The 20,077-nt window shown below is 34.5% G+C and overlaps 1 protein-coding gene across 3 annotated transcripts in view; it reads left to right on the top strand.

Moving 5' to 3' along the window:
• Positions 1-16,215, top strand: part of LOC150110309 (dynein axonemal heavy chain 12-like) — a 213,866-nt gene extending 197,651 nt beyond the window's left edge. For all 3 annotated transcript variants that reach the window (XM_090392772.1, XM_090392764.1, XM_090392781.1), the window contains one exon: positions 12,994-16,215. In XM_090392772.1, the coding sequence (XP_090248898.1) occupies positions 12,994-13,133 (140 nt within the window). In that variant the 3' untranslated portion in view covers positions 13,134-16,215. The remainder of the gene's footprint in view (positions 1-12,993) is intronic.
• The last annotated feature ends 3,862 nt before the right edge of the window (positions 16,216-20,077 follow it).

Raw genomic sequence — 20,077 nt, 5'->3', positions numbered from 1 at the left:
TTCTGGCCCGAGCTTTATACCATTCGTGTGCCTGCAGGTTACCTCTTTCTTTAAATTCTCTCCATAGTTGTTTCTTTTTTTGCAAATCAAGCTTAATGGTGTTATTCATCCATTTAACCCCTACATCATCATCATCATCAAATTCCTGCCATGTACCCTCAAGGGGGGGTTGTACAGGATATGATAGTACTACATGAAAAAATTACATCATTACTAACTTCCTATCTACAATTTTCCTCCAAATCAGTCTGTTACTTGTCAAGACTCCAACCTTATCAGATCTTATATTTCTGTCATCTAAGGCACTTTGTACCGTATCAATCCACCTATATCTTGGTCTTTCTCTGGATCGTTTTGCTGTCAACTTGGTAGAGAACACTTCTGCTTATCTTTCTTCGCCCATTCTGTTTAAGTGACCATATCACCTGAGATTAGCTCTGCTAATGTATTCCTGGATGTTGACAATGTCAAGTTCTTTCCTAATATCCTCATTTTTAATATGATATTGCCATTGATGAAGTCTGTTCACGCCTATAACCTTTCTCGGGACTCTCATATCTGCGGTCTCTAGTCTTTGGTCAAGTGTTTTACTTCTGACCAGCTCTCAGATCCATAAGTTAAAACTGGTTTGAACAATGTCTTGTATACAGCTAATTTAGTGTTCCGACTAATTTCTCTCTTATTCCATATGAATTTATTCAATTGACTTCCTACCATACTAGCTTTGCTAATTCTGTTGTCTATTTCTGTATTTAATTTACCATCTTCAGTAAAAATCATGCCTAAGTAGCTGAAATGTTTCACTTGTTCCACAGGTTCTCCATTTCACAGCACAATTGACATTTTCAATGATTCTGCGTATTTTCATCGTCTTTGTTTTTTATTGCTTACCTAAATACCATATCTATTACAACAGCTATTCAATTTAGTCAGAGAATATTGCAGACTTGTAGCGGATTTTTTTAGAAGTATAACATCATCCGCATAAAGCAAAGAGCAGACATTAACATCTCCAATTTTGATATCATGTTTAATACCACTTTCCTTCATAATGTAATCCATATAGATAATAAATAACAGAGGGAATAATGTACATCCTTGTCTCACACCAGATTTAACATTAAACCATCTTCCTGTACTTCCTTCAATTCTAACTGCTGACTTACAACTCAAATAAAGACTAAGTATTGCTTGATATAATGCCTCATCAACACCATATAACTGTAACGTATTGAATAGCTTCTCTCTTGGCACCTTGTCATATTCCTTTTCCAGAACGAAAAAACTTAAATACAGATCTCTGTTATATTTCCTTGCTTTCTCGACTATTTGTATTAAAGGAAGATCTGATAGAAGATCTTGCAAGCTTCTATTTGGCCTGAATCCAGCTTGTTCTTCACCAAGCTTTTCTTTCACAATTCTCAACCATTTCTCAAGTATACTTGCATAGATCTTGCCAGGAACATTCAGTAGGGAAATACCTCTGTAATTCTCACATTCAGTTTTATTACCCATATATAAAAAGGGAAATATGAGAGCTCTGCTCCAAACATTGGGAGTTCGTCCCTCTGTCCAGGCTTTCTGAACTATGCAGTGCACCACTGTAAGACTCTTATACCACCATACTTCAGCATTTCTGTCGAATATCATCTACTCCTGCTGCTTTTCCACATTTCAAGCCTTTGATGGCTTTTTCTACTTCAGGAATGGATATGTATTCCTGACTGCATGCCTGGTCAGTGTTTTTTACCACTGTGCTGTCATCACTGCTTGTTTCATTTAGCAGTTTTTCAAAGTAACTACTCCATACTTCAAGGATATCTTTTTCTCCCATTTTCTTGTCACCTTTATCATCTCTAACTCCTTTAACAGCACTCTTTCCTCCATTCCTAAGCTTCTTCAACACCCTCCAGAATATTTTGCCACCTTCTCGATATTTATTTTCTATATTCTTGCCAAAGTCCTCCCATGACTTTTGTTAAGCTAGTTTTACACAGTGTTTAGCATTCTTGCATTTGTCTCTGTATTCTCTAAGAAAACAAGCTGACTTATTTGACAGGAACTTCCTGTGTCCACCAGGGAGTTCTGATTTTTTTATCCTTGCAGACAACCCACCACATGCCTCTCTGGCAGAATCAATCAATGTTTTCTTCAGAGTTTGCCACTGAATCTCCAAGGTTTGATTCCTGTTCTCAAACTCTTTCATTTTTTCTTCAATAATCTTTGTGTAATTTAGTCTACAGTTCACATCTGAGAGCTGCTCAACTTTTATTCGCTTTAAAACTTTCTTACATGTCATATGAAATTCAGTTTTATCCTGCTCAAGACTAAATAGTGATCACTTCCAATTTCAAATCCTCTGTGCACTCTGGTGTCCTGCACCAGGGAGAAAACATTACTATCAACAATAACATAGTCTGTGAGACTTTTCTTATTTCTTGCCTCTTCTCTCCATGTGAATTTGTGCACATTTTTATGTTGGTACATGGTGTTAGTAATAACCAGTCCATGTCCTGAGCAGAAATCCAACAGATATTTGCCATTATTATTAGCTTTCCTCTTTTCTCCAAATTTTCCCAAAATATTTTTGTATGTCTCACAATCATTTCCTATTCTGCTATTTAGATTCCCCAACAAGGACAAACTTTTCCTTTTTCATTGTGTCAGTTACTTTTTCTAAAGTAACTGACACAATGAAATCAAAAGCCTCAAAAAATTCCTCAACTTCTACCTCAGTAGAACCTTCTGTGGGACCATAGGCACAAATAAGTCTCATTGTCCAGTTCCCCATTCTCATATTTGCCCACATTACTCTACTTGAGACTGACTGCCATTCAAGAAGATTAGCCTTGTATTTTGTGTTGAATACTATGGCTACCCCTTCTTTTCCTTGATTGTCATTGCCTGAATATAACATTTTGTATTTATTGCTCAAAAAGATCTCACCAGTTTTTGTCTTTTTTGTTTCAGTGATTCCTATTATGTCGATCTGGTACTTATCTAATTCCTCAGCTAGCTCCATTTCTTTGCCATTCAGGCTTCTTATGTTGATAGTACCGATCTTTAACTCTGGTGATGTTGAGTTGGGGTTTGTTTTCAGATTTGTTCCAGTAGCTGACTTTTCGCTGTTTGCCCTGGTTCCCCTGGCGAAAACAACGGGGGGGGGGGGGGGGGGGGGGGGGCTTGTTTAACCGGACGATGCCCCAGCCTGCATGAAATTTTCTTATGTCGTACCATCATTGTTTATTTTGGTTTAACCAATAAGTATACAATTTGGTCGGCTAAATCCCAAATTGCCAGCCCCTTTAGGACTGTAGGAACAACAGTAGTTTTCTTTCTTCTGCCTCATTTGCTTTTTGTAGTGCACGTATCATAGTTGTATGTTGTTCCCATGAAGATGGCAATGTAATATTGCCGAAATATAGGAGGTATTTATTAAAGTTTCTTTTAATTAATATTCCAGTATGCATTGTAAATTCCTTAAATAATTTAATAGTCATGTTACCAATGTATAAGCCTATTTACAAGAAGCTGGATATAATAGCAGCAAATAAACTGGCATGAACTGTCAACACATAAGCCTTTCTACTCATTATCATCATCCAATTCCTGATATGTATTCTCAGGGGGATGTACAGATAATTATGATAATACTACATAAAAAAGTTACACTATTACTAACTTCTGATCTAAGTTTCCTCCAAATTAATCTGTTATCTGTCAATTTGGAGGAAAACTTTTTACTGTATCAGTCCATCTACATCTTGATCTTACTCTGGGTCTTTTCCTGCCAACCTGGCAAAGAACACTTGTTTTGCTAATCTTTCCCATTCTGTTTAAGGGACTGTACCATCTGATATTAGCTCTACTAACACATTCCTAAATACTAACAATGGGAAGTCTTTCCTAATATCCTCATTTTTAATGTGATACTGCCATTGATGCAGTCTCTTGAATCTGCTAATCTTTCTCGGAATTGTCAGATCCATAAGTTAAAATTAGAGAAAACCTAATATTTTGGATAATGAATAGCATATGTTTATAATATGTTTATACCAAGAGAGACTTCGGGTTAGAGTAATCCTAATAAGAAGAATATTATCTTGTCTAGATATTTGAGTGACTGGAAGAAAAGGATTACCTTTTTTTATGAGAAATAAAATAGGATCATATTTCAGCCAGCCATCATTAAACTTAAGGTTATCAAACCTTCATTGAAGAAGAAGCTAATATTATGAAAGTTTTGTCTATAGTGTTAAGGCTTGTCAAATGAGACAGAGGAGTCCAGTATACTGTCATTGGCAAAATTATATATTGGGTTTGCAGGCCAGTGGAGATGGTTGTTGATATATAGAAGGAAGAGATTGGGTGAAAGATCCTTGTGAGTAGTACTAGTTGCATGGTTTGTGGATAAAGATCCATTCAATTGTGCATGCAATGTGTCAAGACAAAAAAGGTGGCAATCAATTACAGAAAACACCATATGATGGAAACTTACTTAATTGACTTTTATGTTCTAAACCCAGTCAGTTACCTTAGAGATATTAAGGGCAGCCACTTGAGATTTTCAAACCTTTCTGTGACATTTGTTCAGAGGGGTAACAGTAAGCAAAAAAATCACCTGTTGATGGATAATAGTGAAATCCATAATGGGAGTCATTTATTAGTTGTGAGAGGTTTCATGCTGGTGTAGAAATTGAAAGTAAATGGTTTACTCGGTTACTTTAGAAAGAACTGACAACAAATCTTTAGGTGCCTAAGATTTGTTGCCTTTCTTAGGAATGGTGTGAACATGAGCTAATTTCCAGCTTGCATGATAGATATCAGTGGAATAAGAAAGAATGAGAAGGCAGTGCAGAACATAAATCAACTCTGGAGCACAGTTAGAGAAATACCATCAGGATCAGGAGTCTTTTTTGGTATCTAGTTTGGATGAGATTCTTCTGAATTCTTTCTGGCAAAGAGTCAAAGGGGTATTGAATGTTGTATGTTAGAAATGATGAGATGCTTACAAGATTTTTCTATGGGAGAATTAGAGGAAAAATGAGAAGTCGAAATTGGCTTTTCAGTGGTTAATGATGCAATAGAACCATCGAAGTGCAAAAATGGTGCAAGGATGGTTGAACAAAAGTTACGGTCAGTAGCTTTGGCAAGAGACTAGAAAGCATCATTTGGATATGATGCATGTTCCTGCTTTTGACTCTTTTATAATGATATTTGGATATGCTAATAATTTGCTTACAGCTATTTTGGTTTTTTGTATAAACAGAAGATGCAGATGGAGATTTCAATGAAAGCCTATTGTGATATGTCTGGTTCTTCTTTTGTGAACCTTGGCACAATTTTTGGAGAACCTGATGTTAAGATTAGGGATAAAAGATTAAAATAGAATAGGGAATAGATGTTTCCATACATGTAAGAATTACTTCCTTGATGTGTGTTCAATACAAATTTTGGATGAGAAGACTGAAAATTATAATCTAATCCACTCAAGCAAATGAGGCTAAAAGTCACAGAGATCATCCCTTTTTAATTTGAACCACACACACAAAGTAGCAAACCTGTAAAACATGAGAAATGCCAGACAACACTATATGAGAATGAGTTTGTTATTCCTTCGGGAAAGTCAGTACTAGATTGTAGTCTGAATTTCCTAGATTACAAACACATACGGTTTACTTAGATGAATCACTAGTGAGGAAGAGTTGTAGAGTTTGGACAGTGGTAAGGATTATCTTGTATTCTGGTAGGCATGTGAACAATTGTATAAGATAAGATCATTGCTGATAAGCAGCATTCTATTTGCTTTATCTATACAGCTAGAAAAGGAGTTGTGAGCATTAATATTTCCAAGGAAGATGACCCTCTTTAGTATAGCATTGTGGCTTTGATCAGGACTTTTCAATAGCTTGCTATAGTAAGTGATTTGTTATAACAGTATTTGATGTAGTGAGTTGACTGCTTTCATTCTTTATTTCAATATAACTCTTCCATCTGACATTGCTGGTTATGTTGAAATAAAGAACAGTAGCAGCAGCCCTTTAACAGTAACAGCACAATCTATCATACTGTTAAAGGATTGCTAAGTAATCAGTCTATCTGACATTACTAATCACAAAAATAACTTCATACTTTCCCTTTTTTCTTGTTTGATATTTTTGTTGCAATTATGATTTTAGTAAGGCCTATGTATCCTGGTGGAAGTGATGTTTGCATCCTTAGTACTAGGCTACCCGAAGAAAGACCTAAGTTAGATTCTAGTTGCCAGCTAGAGGAACTTTCTCTGAGTGTTTATTCGACTGGTTCCCAAGTTAGTCACTCTCTGTCATGGGCAAGTGGGTTTTTTTCTCCCAGAAACTCAGGTTTTTCATTTCATAAACTTATGACTGTAGAACCCACACTATTTCAGGCAATATATTGTGTTAGGGTTAGGAACTATGAGATATGGACTCCCAAAAATACATAAAGATAATATGCCATTACATCCCATAGTGAATGGCATTGATTCCCCCACATACAAATTAGCTTAACATTTGGCCAAAGCGCTTACACACTATACTGGCAACACACCATCACACATAAAAAAACTCAGCCCACTTCAAAGCCAGCATAGAAAACCTTATACTCCAACATACTGACATATAATGGTCAGTTTTGACGTCTCCTCCTTATTCACAAATGTCCCACTCAAGGAAACGTTAGAGCTCATCCAAGCTAAATTTCCTCCTGATATCTCAGCCCTATTTTACTTCACAATGAACTCAGGCTATTTTGTTTGGCAGGGAAAATTCTACAAACAGCCATGGGTTCACCACTCTCCCCACCCTTGGCAAACTTCTTTAAGGAGACTTTTGAAGACAAAGCCTTAAACTCTGCCCCACAAAAACCAACCATATGGCTTTGCTATGTTGATGATGTGTTTGCTATTTGGCCACATGGCTCTGATACACTACTCTCCTTCTTAACACACTTAAACAACCAACACCCCCAGAATCAAGTTCACCCTGAAAAAAGAGGAAAACAACTCCCCCCTTTCCTAAGTCACCCGCCAGCGTGATGGAACCTTGGTTTTCTTTGTTTATAGAACCCACACATACAGGTAGATACATTCACCAACAATTCCCCCCCCCACCACGCACACACAACAATATGGAGTTATTAAGACACTGTACAACAGGGCTAAACTAATCTGTTCAAATGACAATGTCCTAACCACTGAACTAAATCACATCGTCAACACTTTCTCATCCAAGCTCCCCCCCCAAAAAAAAAAAATTCAAAAAATATTGAAACCAGTAAACCACAACCCCCCCCCCCCCCCCTTCACAACAAGGATTACTCCAAATCCATCACCATTCCCTACATCCGAGGCATCTCGGAAAAAATTACCAAAATCTTAAAAAAAGCATGACTTGACCTCTTGTTACAGACCATATAGAAAATTGACATCCCTTATCCGCTCCACTGAAGACCAACCACTTCCCCTAGACCTACCTGGTGTATACCAGGTCCCTTGCAACTGTAAGCTGTCCTACTTTGGCCAAACAGGCAGGACGGCGAATATCAGAATTTCAGAACACAAGAACTACATCCGTTTTCACCAGTATAGCCACTCTGATCCTGCAGACCATGCTGTGGATACACGCCACGGAATACGGTGGAAGAAAGCCACAATAGTTGTTCAAATTTGAAAGACTTTTCATGGAATCAGCCTCAGCCCTAAGAAACATGCCAAACCTCAACAAATTTGGCTGCATGAGACTGCCCCAAATTTGGGAGACTTACATCAGGAGACCTTCAGCCCAACGGCCAAGAATACCAACATAGCCCGCTATGGGGCACCATCAGGACTTTTAGGAGAAACAATAGCTTCTTCGTTTCGTCCTCATTTACTGTGTGTAGTGCCTGTGTGCACGTGTCTTTATTTTAAGTTCCTTTGAAGATGGCAACGTGACATTGCTGAAATATTGGAAATATATATCAAAGTTTAATTTAATTTATATTCTAGTGTACTTTGGGAATTCCTTAAGTTAATTAATAATCATGAACTATGAGATAGCGGCACTCATCTGCAGTCTGTTCACTAGATGGCATTTAAAATTAGTGATAGTCTTGGGCCAGCTATCTCTGATTGGCTAGTAGTGGTATTTGACTTATCCTCAGGTCCCAAAAGTTAGATAAGGCTAAAATAGCCTCATCTACTCCCTATGGGAATAAAAGGCTTTAGCATTTTTTTGCAATTTTAGTCTAGAATGCCAGGATTCCATACCAAATACTGAAGATCCTGTAAACTGTCTTGCGTTATCTTCATTCCAAAAACGTTTAACATCTAGAGTTGTATTGGCTTGTATCTTGAATGTTTAGTAAAGCCATTGCTTTCTCAGAAAATATGTTGTAAGCTACCAGGATGTGGACTGCTCTGGTTTTCTTTTTTAACTTGATAAAATTATCCCTGACAGGAACAGGGATAATAATGAACCAAAAACCGCACAACTACTACTGGGTTAGGTATACCTATGTTTACAAAATACATGCTTTTAGGAGTGAAAACAGTATAAGTTAACAATGTGTTAATGATAATTAATAATACCAGAGTTTAGCACAGTGTTCTGATTTTTTTATCCCCATGCCATCCACACTTGAAAATATTTTTACTTTCAGCAAATTTTTTACATGATTGATTGTATCCTTGTATACTGGTCATATACCAGATTAATTCATTATATTATGCACACAAGAAATGATGCAGTTTCATCATTTTCTAATTAATTAGCTTGACAGCTTAATTTGCAATATTTCTATCTTAAGTGGTGGTTTCTGTGGTTTAGAAGTTCACATGGCATATTCTGGTAATTGGACAACATTTTTTTAATAAGCTATATAAAACACAATGAATTAATAAAAGACCCGACAAGTTTCGGGTCTTTTATTTACTTCAGGTAAAAGTTACCTTTTACCCCCTGGGGATGTAAGTCGTTCGACTTGCATCTTCAGGGGTAAAAGGTAACTTAAAGTTTAAAACACAAAGAAAAGAGAAATATTGGTAATAGTTCATACTATACAGTTGTAGCCATCTGACTATTCATCAAATTAAAAATCAGAATGCAGATTCAAAGCAGTGCTGGGTTTAAACAATGCTGGATGATGCCACATTCTGTTGTTCAGGTTCTTAATGTGCGAGGTCTGACTGAGGTATATTTTTTATTAAAGCTGACCAAACTTGGTGGAGAATTAATCCTTGATTTTTATTGCATTGTGTTGGTATTTTAAGCATGTTTGCAGCTTCTTTAAATTTCCTTATGTAACAATTTTTTTCTATGTACGACATGTTTGTTTTCTGCCATAGTACATTGTGGCCGATGGAAGTGGTATGGAAAACTATACCTGATTTGTGTTCTCTTCTGTTTAGCACATCTTTTTGGTGTTCGTTCATGCAAATTTCCCTAGATCTTCCTGTCTGTCCTACGTAGCAGATACTGCAAGAACAATAAATTTTGTAAACATCTAGTTTTTTTAAAGGATGATGAGAAGGTTTCGAGGGATGTAGAAATCTCAAAATTTTTTCCAGTGGAGAAAGGCTACTTTGATGTTATATTTGTTAAGTAATTTAGCCATCTCATCTGTAACATTTTTGATATATGGAGGCGTGATAGCATTTTTGAAATCTTGTTTCTGAGAGATGCTTGTAGGAGGTATTTTTGTAATATTATTGAGATTTCTAGCTTTTATTTATTTTATTTACTAATGTTTCTCAGTACTGTGCCTTTGTAATATTTCTATCTTAAATCTGTCTATTGATTTCTTTATATATATATATATATATCTATCTTTTTCCTTTGACTCGTCTTTATACTCTCATTTGTTAACTTTACTATTCTTTATCCTTATCTGTTACCTTTCTATATAGTCAGTTAATCTTAATTCCTTCTCTCTACTTTCAGTATATTACACTTATACTTGAGATTTCTAGAAATTTATTTGATTATTCCAAACTGCACCACTAAAAATCTCTAATTGGCATAAGAAATTAATTATACCTCCAGTAAAGCACCTCTATACAGTTAATTACAGTCGTGCCTAACTCCTAACTTAATTTTCGTATCAAGGTTTAATTTCTTTCCCCATTTACAGGATCGGATTTTATTGGGAATAGTGCAGTTGCTAAAAAGATCAGACGGCACGTCTTATAAATAAAATAAACATGTTTATTCACGCTTAGACAACAATACAATGTATACACTTAAATGATGTTACTATCATTATCTCTCGAGGTTAAGCATCAAGATTAAAACACTATATAGAACAACTCTTGGGCAAGTTATAAATATCAAAGACGTAAATCATCAAACAATTTATTCTGTATATCAAATAACTATCAGTTTCTCTCAAGCTTAAGCATCAAGAATAAAACATCACATAGAACAACTCTCAGGCATGTTATAATCATCAAATACGTAAATCATCAAACAATTAATTCTGTATATCAAATAACTATCAGCTCATTTACAATCTAGGAATTATCATGCTTTGACAAGTAAAAATCTCCAATTCTAACTTTCACAAAAAAGAATGTAACACTCGCTTAGCAATCAACCTTTCACACCATTACAATTCTAAATTCTATAATTTTCTTATCAGCTCTTTTAAACCATTCCAATGTAATACAACGCAAGCTTAAACTTTCATTAACATCTTTTCAATTATTCTGAAAGCAGATTTACTTCATACGAATTAGTTTTCAATCTATTACATCTTTCAATCCTATGAATTCAGTCTATCCAAAACAGTCCTTCACATCATAAATTAAGAGAAAGTTTTTGACAAAAAAATTCAACTCACATTAATTCTTTCATAGGCACAATTGCTCTTTAATTGTATCTTCTCTTCGGGCTTATTCTGGATCCCCCCTCTATTGTTATGGCTTGCTCTATCGCTTCAGACGCATCATGGACACTGTGTTCTCCTCCGGAATTACTCACAGGGCTGGAGCGCGATCTTTCAGCGTAGTAGGCACTCGGATGGGGTCATCTTGGTCCTGGGCCGCTGGTCGCTCTACAAGGTTTCGCCTCCCTTTATCCTCCATGACTTCATCCGGGATTGTATGTAGTCCATGGATCGACTCTCCTCTTTTCTCCTGGCATCACATCTCTCCAAGTCGATCCACCTTAGTCCATTCCTGACCTTTTTATTTCGCCTCTCTGGACCTTGCACAAAGTTTCTTAGACCCCAAATATTTCCGCACAAACTTTGAACTAAGGTCTGAGATCCCCGTACCTATCACGTGCTAACTCCTTTCCTTCTAGAAGGTTCCGACTTCTATCTCCCTGAAGTGTAGTTTAATCCCTTTTTCAGTAACAGCTTCTGATGTATACCCCCCCCCCCCTCTGCTATCGACCTTGACGGTAGTGTCAGACTGCTTGGGTTATAATGGGTTTCCATTCTACCCTATACCAAGTGATACATCAAATATATTTCTGAATTCTAAGGTAATTTCCCTTAAACTTCTATTTTTAGATACTTGTTTACTTTATTTTTGCATGTGTAATTCCTCTGGGTCTATATAGATGGGCATGTAGATAATTCAAACATACTTCTAATCTCTGAGAGATTCTCTTTTGAAATATGCATTCATATATCTTCTATCTACAGTATCGTGTAAATTTTTCTGGACTAATTTTATATGGGCTGATATTATTGTTTACATTTATTATATACAAGTTTACAATTCTTTGAATTTCAGATGTGACTCTTGTAAAATCGATGCAATTAAACACTGTAAGAATTATGAAGTTGCATCGAATTTTACATTTTAAGCATGTTTGCAGCTTCTTTAAATTTGCTTATGTAACAGTTTTTTTCTATGTACGACATGTTTGTTTTCTGCCATAGTACATTGTGGCTGGTGGAAGTGGTATGGAAAGCTAGACCCGATTTGTGTTCTCTTCTGTTTTGCACATCCTTTTGGTGTTCGTTCATGCGAATTTCCCAGATCTTCCTGTCTGTCCTATGTAGCAGATACCGCAAGAACACCTGATTTTTTTAAAGGATGATGAGGAGGTTCGGGGGGGGGGGGGGGTAGAAATCTCGAAATTTTTTCCAGTGGCAGAAAGGCTACTTTGATGTTATTTGTTAAGTAATTTAGCCATTCCGTATGTAACATTTTTGATATATGGAAGTGTGATAGCGTTTTTGAAATCTTGTTTCTGAGAGATGCTTGTAGGAGGTGTGTGTGGAGGATTTTTTTGATAGTCTTGGTTTCATAACCATTCTTTTGAAAGTTTAAAAAAAACTGTTACATAAGGAAATTTAAAGAAACTGCAAACATGCTTAAAATACGAACACAATGCAATAAAAATCCAAGGATTAATTCTGCACCCAAGTTTGGTCAGCTTTAATAAAAAAATATACCTCAGTCAGACCTTGGAAATTATGAACGTGAACAACAGAACGTGGCATCATCCAGCATTGTTTAAATCCAGCACTGCTTTGAATCTGCATTCTAATTTTTAATTTTATGAATAGTCAGATGGCTACAACTGTATATAGTATGAACTATTACTAATAATTTCTCTTTTCTTTGTGTTTTAAACTTTAAGTTACCTTTTATCCCTGAAGATGTAAATCAAACGACTTACGAAACTTGTCAGGTCTTTTATTAATTCATTGTGTTTTATATAGCTTATTAAAAAAATGTGGTCTAATTACCGGAATATGCCATGTGAATTTCTATCTTATTTCTCTTATTCTGTGGTATTAAAAAAAAAGGGGAACATGCAATTTTGTGAAGAAGTAGCTGCTTTTAGAGATGATATTCTGTAATTCTTTTAAGCAAAATCATTTTCTTGAAAGGCAAAAAAATAAAAAAAAATGATTTAATGAAGCAGTATAATTAAAATTACTGTAGAATATATTCCATTCTAACCATATATTCAATATCTGAAATAATAACATTCAATATCTGAATTGATGATTTCTTTAAATGCTTTCTTCCAGATACTCCAAGTTCTTTGCAGAATCTCACCCGTATCAAAATTCGACGGTGTTTGTACCAAATTCACAAAAATTGCTTCAGCTGGGCTGTCAAACATTTACCTATACCAAACACACTAATGAATTTTTTGATGTATGTCTAACAGTACTGTGTTGGTGCTGTTACTGTTTGCAAATGTATACATTGTTTTGTCCAGAGTGTACAGCTACCCTATAACTGAGCAGTTTTTAGCTTAGTGGATTGTAATGTTGTAATACTACTATACGTATGTTCATCTGATGAACTTCAGCTGCTGTGGGTATATCCTCAGTGTGCCTAGGATATATGGGATTTAAATCACATGGTTTTAAATGAATAATTTATTTCATTGTGAGTGCTCTGTATTTCTTATCTGATAAGTGAGACACTGGAAGACTTAGCATGATTTTTTGCATATAACATAAGGTAAGTTCTGATCATGGTAGAAGGCATAAAAAGGAATAATACTGGCACTTGAGAAAATTTGTGTAGTGACCCTATGCACATCCTTTATGCAGACTTCAGATGATTTTCATATATTATGAAATTATTCTGTACGTGGTCATTTCTAGAGAGATTGAGGACTCATTTCTGTAATTTTTCTAGGAAGGCAGTTTTTTTTGTTCATGAATTGACTACTTTAATTTTACATTATGTATGCAGTTATTTGGACTACATTGAAACTTTGTGATCATCACTTCAATTATTAAAACTTGGTTTAATGTACAACAGGGTATTGATGGCATTCCTACAGCAATTCATATTTTAGATATGAAGAGTTGAATTACTTTCTCCTTTTTCACATAGTATTTTACTTCATCGCATACTTATTTTGCAGATGTGTATATATATGTATTAAACACTGAAGTATGCCATTAATCTGCCCAAGAATGAAATGGGGTGGAAAAAAACAGCATTGAAATATATTTAATACTTTATTGTACAATGAAACCTGTGGAGAATTCATGCCTAAAGAAACACATGTAATAACCACAGTAATAAGTTTTAATAAGTAAATATTTCATCCTAAGTATCTTAGGACATAGTCAGTACATGAACGTTTCTTTATATAAACATGAACGTTTATATAAAGAAAGTAATAACTTTATATAAACACTCATGTTTATATAGAGAAAGTGCTGAAGCCCTACTTCACAGATGAAATCTAAACCATAATAACGTTCTTGCATCCATAATAACATTCCTAAAGTATGGGAAATTGTCATACAAAATTGTGTAAAAAAAATAATTTTTTTATATATGTTATCTTATAAACTTTTTTCCCCCTCCAGATATATTTTAATTTAATTCCATAGCACACTACTGCACACATATTGGGATTTCATTGTAATCATGCACCCTAACTGTATGTTATTCCTAGTGTTGTTTGAATTAACTGTACTGATGATGTCCTAAGATATTTAGGATGAAATATTTACTTATTAAAACTTATTACTGTGGTTATTACGTGTGTTTGTTTAGTCATGAAATATATTTAAATTTTCCTTCTCAGATGTTTAATGTATGGTCCAAATATTTTTATTAAATTAGTTCCATACCTGAAGTTATGGTTATAAATGCTTGATTTATTCTTTAAGAAAAGTGTATATCCAAAAACATAACTTAAAAAATCAAAAATGATGTATATTTTGTGACTCTAAATTAGAACAACTTGCATTTCATAGATAAAGAATCCTTATATTGTAATTTAAGTTACCTCTCATGATTTATTGTGATAAAAAAAAAAAAAGCTTTTGTTTCTGAGCACCAAAAGAACAGCACAGATTTAATCATCAATGAAATCAAAAAATTTACATGAAACATAAACAGTATGACTTGATATTTCAAATTTGTATATTGAGAACATGTTTTTACTGATTTATTTGAGCTCTTCTGAACCATCCATACCAGTAGGAAGTATAGTTATCTGATTTTTAATTACTGACATGTCATGAGTGTTCTCCCACATTTTCACTTAGCACTGTAACATTGGTTATGAAACTTCATAAACAAAAAATGAATTTATAAAAGCAGTAGATGCACACTGTAGTGAACACCATTATAACGAAATGATGTGCTTCAGCAAACCACAGCCAACTTTTGAGTTAAAGTTCAAAACCTTCACAATAGTAGACTCGCAATCAGGAAACAAAGGAAATCATGGAAAATGATACATTGATGACAAAACACAAAGGAAAATTGTGGGAAATAAAATGAAAGATATGACAAGACATCATACACTGACAACAACACAAATGATTGGTCAGAACTATACATAAAGCACATAAAATAACAAGATGAAAAGTTCAAATGCACAATAATGGCAGATATAAGAAAGAAAGAGAAGAGTATGAAATTTAAAAAAACAAAAAATGCAGAATTTAACTTTCAGATGTTACAGCAGCTTAAATTAATGTTAATACTTGAAATCTTCATGATGAAACTGAGTATGTGCAGATTGTACTATTCAAATCAAAAATATAGGTCAGAAACTTAAATTATAAATCAGAAATTTAGAATTTTATTATAGGATAAAGACTCTCTGAAATCTAAAATGAGATAGTTCTTTAATTTACAGTTCTAAGAGAACAGTGTTAGTTTATGCTAACTGTACATAATTGGATCTAGCTAGAAAGCTGACATTCACAGCAGCTGTGTCAGTCACTTTTCCAGCTGCACATATTTTGTTTATTATGATTTCATATGACATTAATTTAAGCTGATATAACATTTTTTTAATGTCATAAACTTCTAGTTTTTTATTATGTCTCTCATTATTTGTATTTTTTTCATGCCATTTTTGTGTGCTTATGTATGGTTCCTGCTAGCTTTATGTTCTGTTATCAGTGTATGATTTACTGTGACTTTGTTTATTCTATTTCCCTCCATTTTCTTTGTTTTATTTCTCTTGACATTTGTTCTGTTTCTCTTGCCATTTCCTTTGTCGTCGGAATGGGATTAGGAAAGGGTCAATATTTTTTCCCTTAATTCACTGTAGTGGACCTTGCACTCAAACAAACTACATTTTTGGTCCCCAGTTGTTCACTATAGTGAGCAACTACTGCATTACTATCATAGTGAAAAAAAAAACCAGGTGAATGCATTTAAAATTTGTACTTTTTATTTATTGTTATTATTATTATTTTTTTATTTATTTATTTTTATTTTTTTGATTATATGAAAAAAATAAAGCTATTATCTTGTTATATGTGGCCAGATTTTGTTTCTGTACAAAAAAATTTTTAATGAATTTCAGAATGGACATAAACATAATTTGTAATGTAAACATGAGTAATATAATTAGTTATAGAATAATTGTATATTTTTAGTTATTTTGTTAAGTGGTTCTCAAATACAGGAAAGTGAGAAAGTGATATTAGTTGATATTCATATATCATAATATATGGATTTCATATATTATGAAATTGCACATAGATCTATATCTGGAAGTACTGATCCCGTATTCCATTGCGATGAAGTTGTGAAGAGGATCCAGAGGCAAGTTATAAAGATTGTAGCAGATCTCTGGAATGCTCCCTATTCAAATAAATTGGTGGTCTGTAGCCTTCAAAAATTAGCTGATTTTTCAGTACATGACAAGAAAGGAGAGAACAAGGGGGTTCATCAGTTGAAGTTCTATAAGAGTGTGGGTGGCAAGGATGTTAGGACTAGGTTTTTTGCTTGGAGGGTGGTGAATGAGTTGCCAGAAGTGGTTGTGAGTGCTTCAGCAGTGAATGGGTATGTGCAGTAAGTAATTAATTAATTAGCGTATGATAATGATGATAGAGCAGCCGTGAGTTCCATATGGGTAGTACGGCACCGTGTTATGAAACCAACATGAAACTATTGGCTACAATGTATTTTTTGTCTATCAGTTGAGTATTCATTGCTGTGCATAGTTATTCATTACAATGGCATTAGCAAAGTCCTAGCTGAAGTCACATAAAATAGGTGCTGTTTTAAGTTCACTATTACAAAAAATAAAAGCTCAGAACTTATACAGTAGCAAACAGAATTTCCTAGAAATGACATCACAATCAGTTTACAAAGGAAATGCTAGGAATTTGCACTTTGATGACAGAACAGTGTTTATTTATGGCAGGAATCTTGCATAAACAAAGGAAATTCTAGGAAATAGAACAAAGGAAATTACGCATTGATGATGGACACAAAAGATTTACAAGAATCAAACATAAAGAACACAAAAGTATAATTGCAAACAACAATAGTTTACTGTTTAAGAAATAGAAAAATTATTTATCACCGTCATCATCATCAAATTCCTGCCATGTACCCTCAAGGGGCGTACAGAATATGATAGTACTACATGAAAAACTTACACCATTACTAATTTCCTATCTACAATTTTTCTCCAAATCAGTCTGTTACTTGTCAAGACTCCAACATTATCAGATCTTATATTTCTATCGTCTAAGGCACTTTGTACTGTATCAATCCACCTATATCTTGGTCTTCCTCCGGGTCGTTTTCCTGCCCAACCTGATAGAGAACACTTGTTTTGCTAATCTTTCCTCGCCCATTCTGTTTAAGTGACCATACCACCTGAGATTTATTTTCATTGTCTTTGTCTTTTTATTGCTGACCTTCATACCATATCTATTACAACAGTTATTCAATTTAGCCAGAGAATCTTGCAGACTTGTAGCAGATTTATTTAGAAGTATAACATCGTCCACATAAAGCAAAGAGCTGATGTTAACATCTCCAATTTTGATATCATGTTTAATACCACCTTCCTTCATGTGATCCATCTAGATAATGAATAACAGAGGGGATAATGTACATCCTTGTCTCACACCAGATTTAACATTAAACCATCTTCCTGTACTTTCTTCAATTCTAACTGCTGACTTAAAACTCAAATAAAGACTAAGTATTGCTTGATATAATGTAACACCATATAACTGTAGTGTATTGAATATCTTCTCTCTTGGAACCTTGTCATATGCCTTTTCCAGATCGACATAACTTAAATACAGATCTTTGTTATATTCCCATGATTTCTCAACTATTTGTCATAAAGTGAAGACATGATCCTGACAGGCTCTATTTGGCCTGAATCCAGCTTGTTATTCACCAAACTTTTCTTCCACATTTCTTCTCAACTGTTTCTCAAGTATACTTGTATAGATCTTGCCAGGAACACTCAGTAGGGAAATACCTCTGTAATTCTCATATTCAGTTTTATTTCCCTTTTTATATACAGGTACTATGAGAGCTCTACTGCAATCATCGGGAATTCGTCCCTCTTTCCAGGCCTTCTGAACTATGCAGTGCAGCCACTGTAAGACTTTTATACCACCATACTTCAGCATTTCTGGTCGAATATCATCTACTCCACATTTCCACTGCCTTTCCACATTTAAAGACTTTGATGGCTTTTCCTGTTTTTTACCACTGTGCTGTCATCACTGCTTGTTTCATTTAGCAATTTTTCGAAGTAATTACTCCATGCTTCAAGGATATCTTTTTCTCCCATTTTCATGTCACCTCTATCATCTCTAATTCCTTTTACAGCACTCTTTCTTCCATTTCTAAGCTTCTTGTTTAGGAATATGAATGATTTTGTTTAGCTACTTTTACACAGTGTTTAGCTGTCTTACATTTGTCTCTGTATTCTCTAAGAGCACAAGCTGACTTATTTGCCAGGAACTTTTGATATGCTTTCTTGTTTTCCTTCACTACCTCTTAACTTCCTTTGTCCACCATGGAGTTCTGAATTTTCTATCCTTGCAGACAACCTTACTGTATGCCTCTCTGGCTGAATCAATCAGGGTTTTCTTCAGAATTTGCCACTGAATCTCCAAGGTTTGATTCCTTTTCTCAAACTTTTTCATTTTTTCTTCAATAATCTTTGTGAATTTTAGTCTACAGTTCACATCTGAGAGCTACTCAACTTTTATTCTCTTTGATCTCTTCCAATTTCAAATCCTCTGTACATGCTACTGTTCTGCACCAGTTAAAAAAACATCATTGTCAACAATAACATAGTCAATGAGACTTTTCTTATTCCTTGCCTCTTCTCTCCATGTGAATTTGTGCACATTTTTATGTTGGAACATGGTGTTAGTAATAACCAGTCCATGTCCTGAACAAAAATCCAACAGGTATTTGCCATTATTATTAGCTTTGTTCTTTTCTCCAAATTTTCCTAAAATATTTTTGTATGTCGGACAATCATTTCCTACTCTGCTATTTAGATCCCCAACAAGGACCAACTTTTCCTTTTTCATTGTGTCAGTTGCTTTCTCTAAAGTCTCAAAAAATTCCTCCACTTTTACCGTAGTAGAACCTTATGTGGGACCATAGTGTAAAGTTATGGGAATTTTGTTTATTTATTTATATTCTACTGTGTTTACCTATATTTGATCTTACTAAATCTCCAATTAAATCCTTGTCTGCTGCACCTTTGTTAAATTCCTGTATTTGTTATATACCTTACCTATCTGCCTTAGTTAATCCTTTGTCACTTATAATTCTCTCTTAAGTCCCATTAATTCCTTACGCATACAAATCTTATTATTTCTCTAACTGTTGGCCTCTATAAACTTAATGAATGATAGTGCACCGCACTGTTAACAAAGATTCTGTCTCAGGCTAGAGCCAATCCCTTTGTTATAATTCTGGTATTAACCCTGTTTCTAATTTTGGAAAAATTTATTTAACACTGTGCCATCCAAAATTATTAGACTAGAGAAGCTTTGTCGTCTGGGAGCAAACACTCAGAATGGCACAATATTCAATATTCATACAATTACTATTACAAATTTCACCAAAAACTTGTGTCTTAAATTTTACTGCTGTCATGGCTATCCCCAAAATTTTTGATTCCTACAGTTTCTACTTTATGAGTGGTGCATTGAGAACATAGATCAGGCAAGTTATTAGGTTGACAAGAAAGATTTTATTCATTAAAAAGGTACGATACAATTACTGATAATTACTTAACTAATTTAATCATGCAGGTGTAACCTGGGTATTCTTAATCCTTCTCAACATGAAGCAATATCTAATACTAAACAAATTATGAATTCCTTCTAACTACTT

The sequence above is a fragment of the Typopeltis vanoorti genome, chromosome 1, assembly GCF_054136105.1.
Source record: "Typopeltis vanoorti isolate ZY-2024b chromosome 1, IOZ_Tvanoo_1.0, whole genome shotgun sequence".
Taxonomy (NCBI): Eukaryota; Metazoa; Arthropoda; class Arachnida; order Uropygi; family Thelyphonidae; genus Typopeltis; species Typopeltis vanoorti.
Note: the sequence above shows the minus strand (reverse complement) of the source record. Positions and strands in the feature narration are given on the sequence as shown.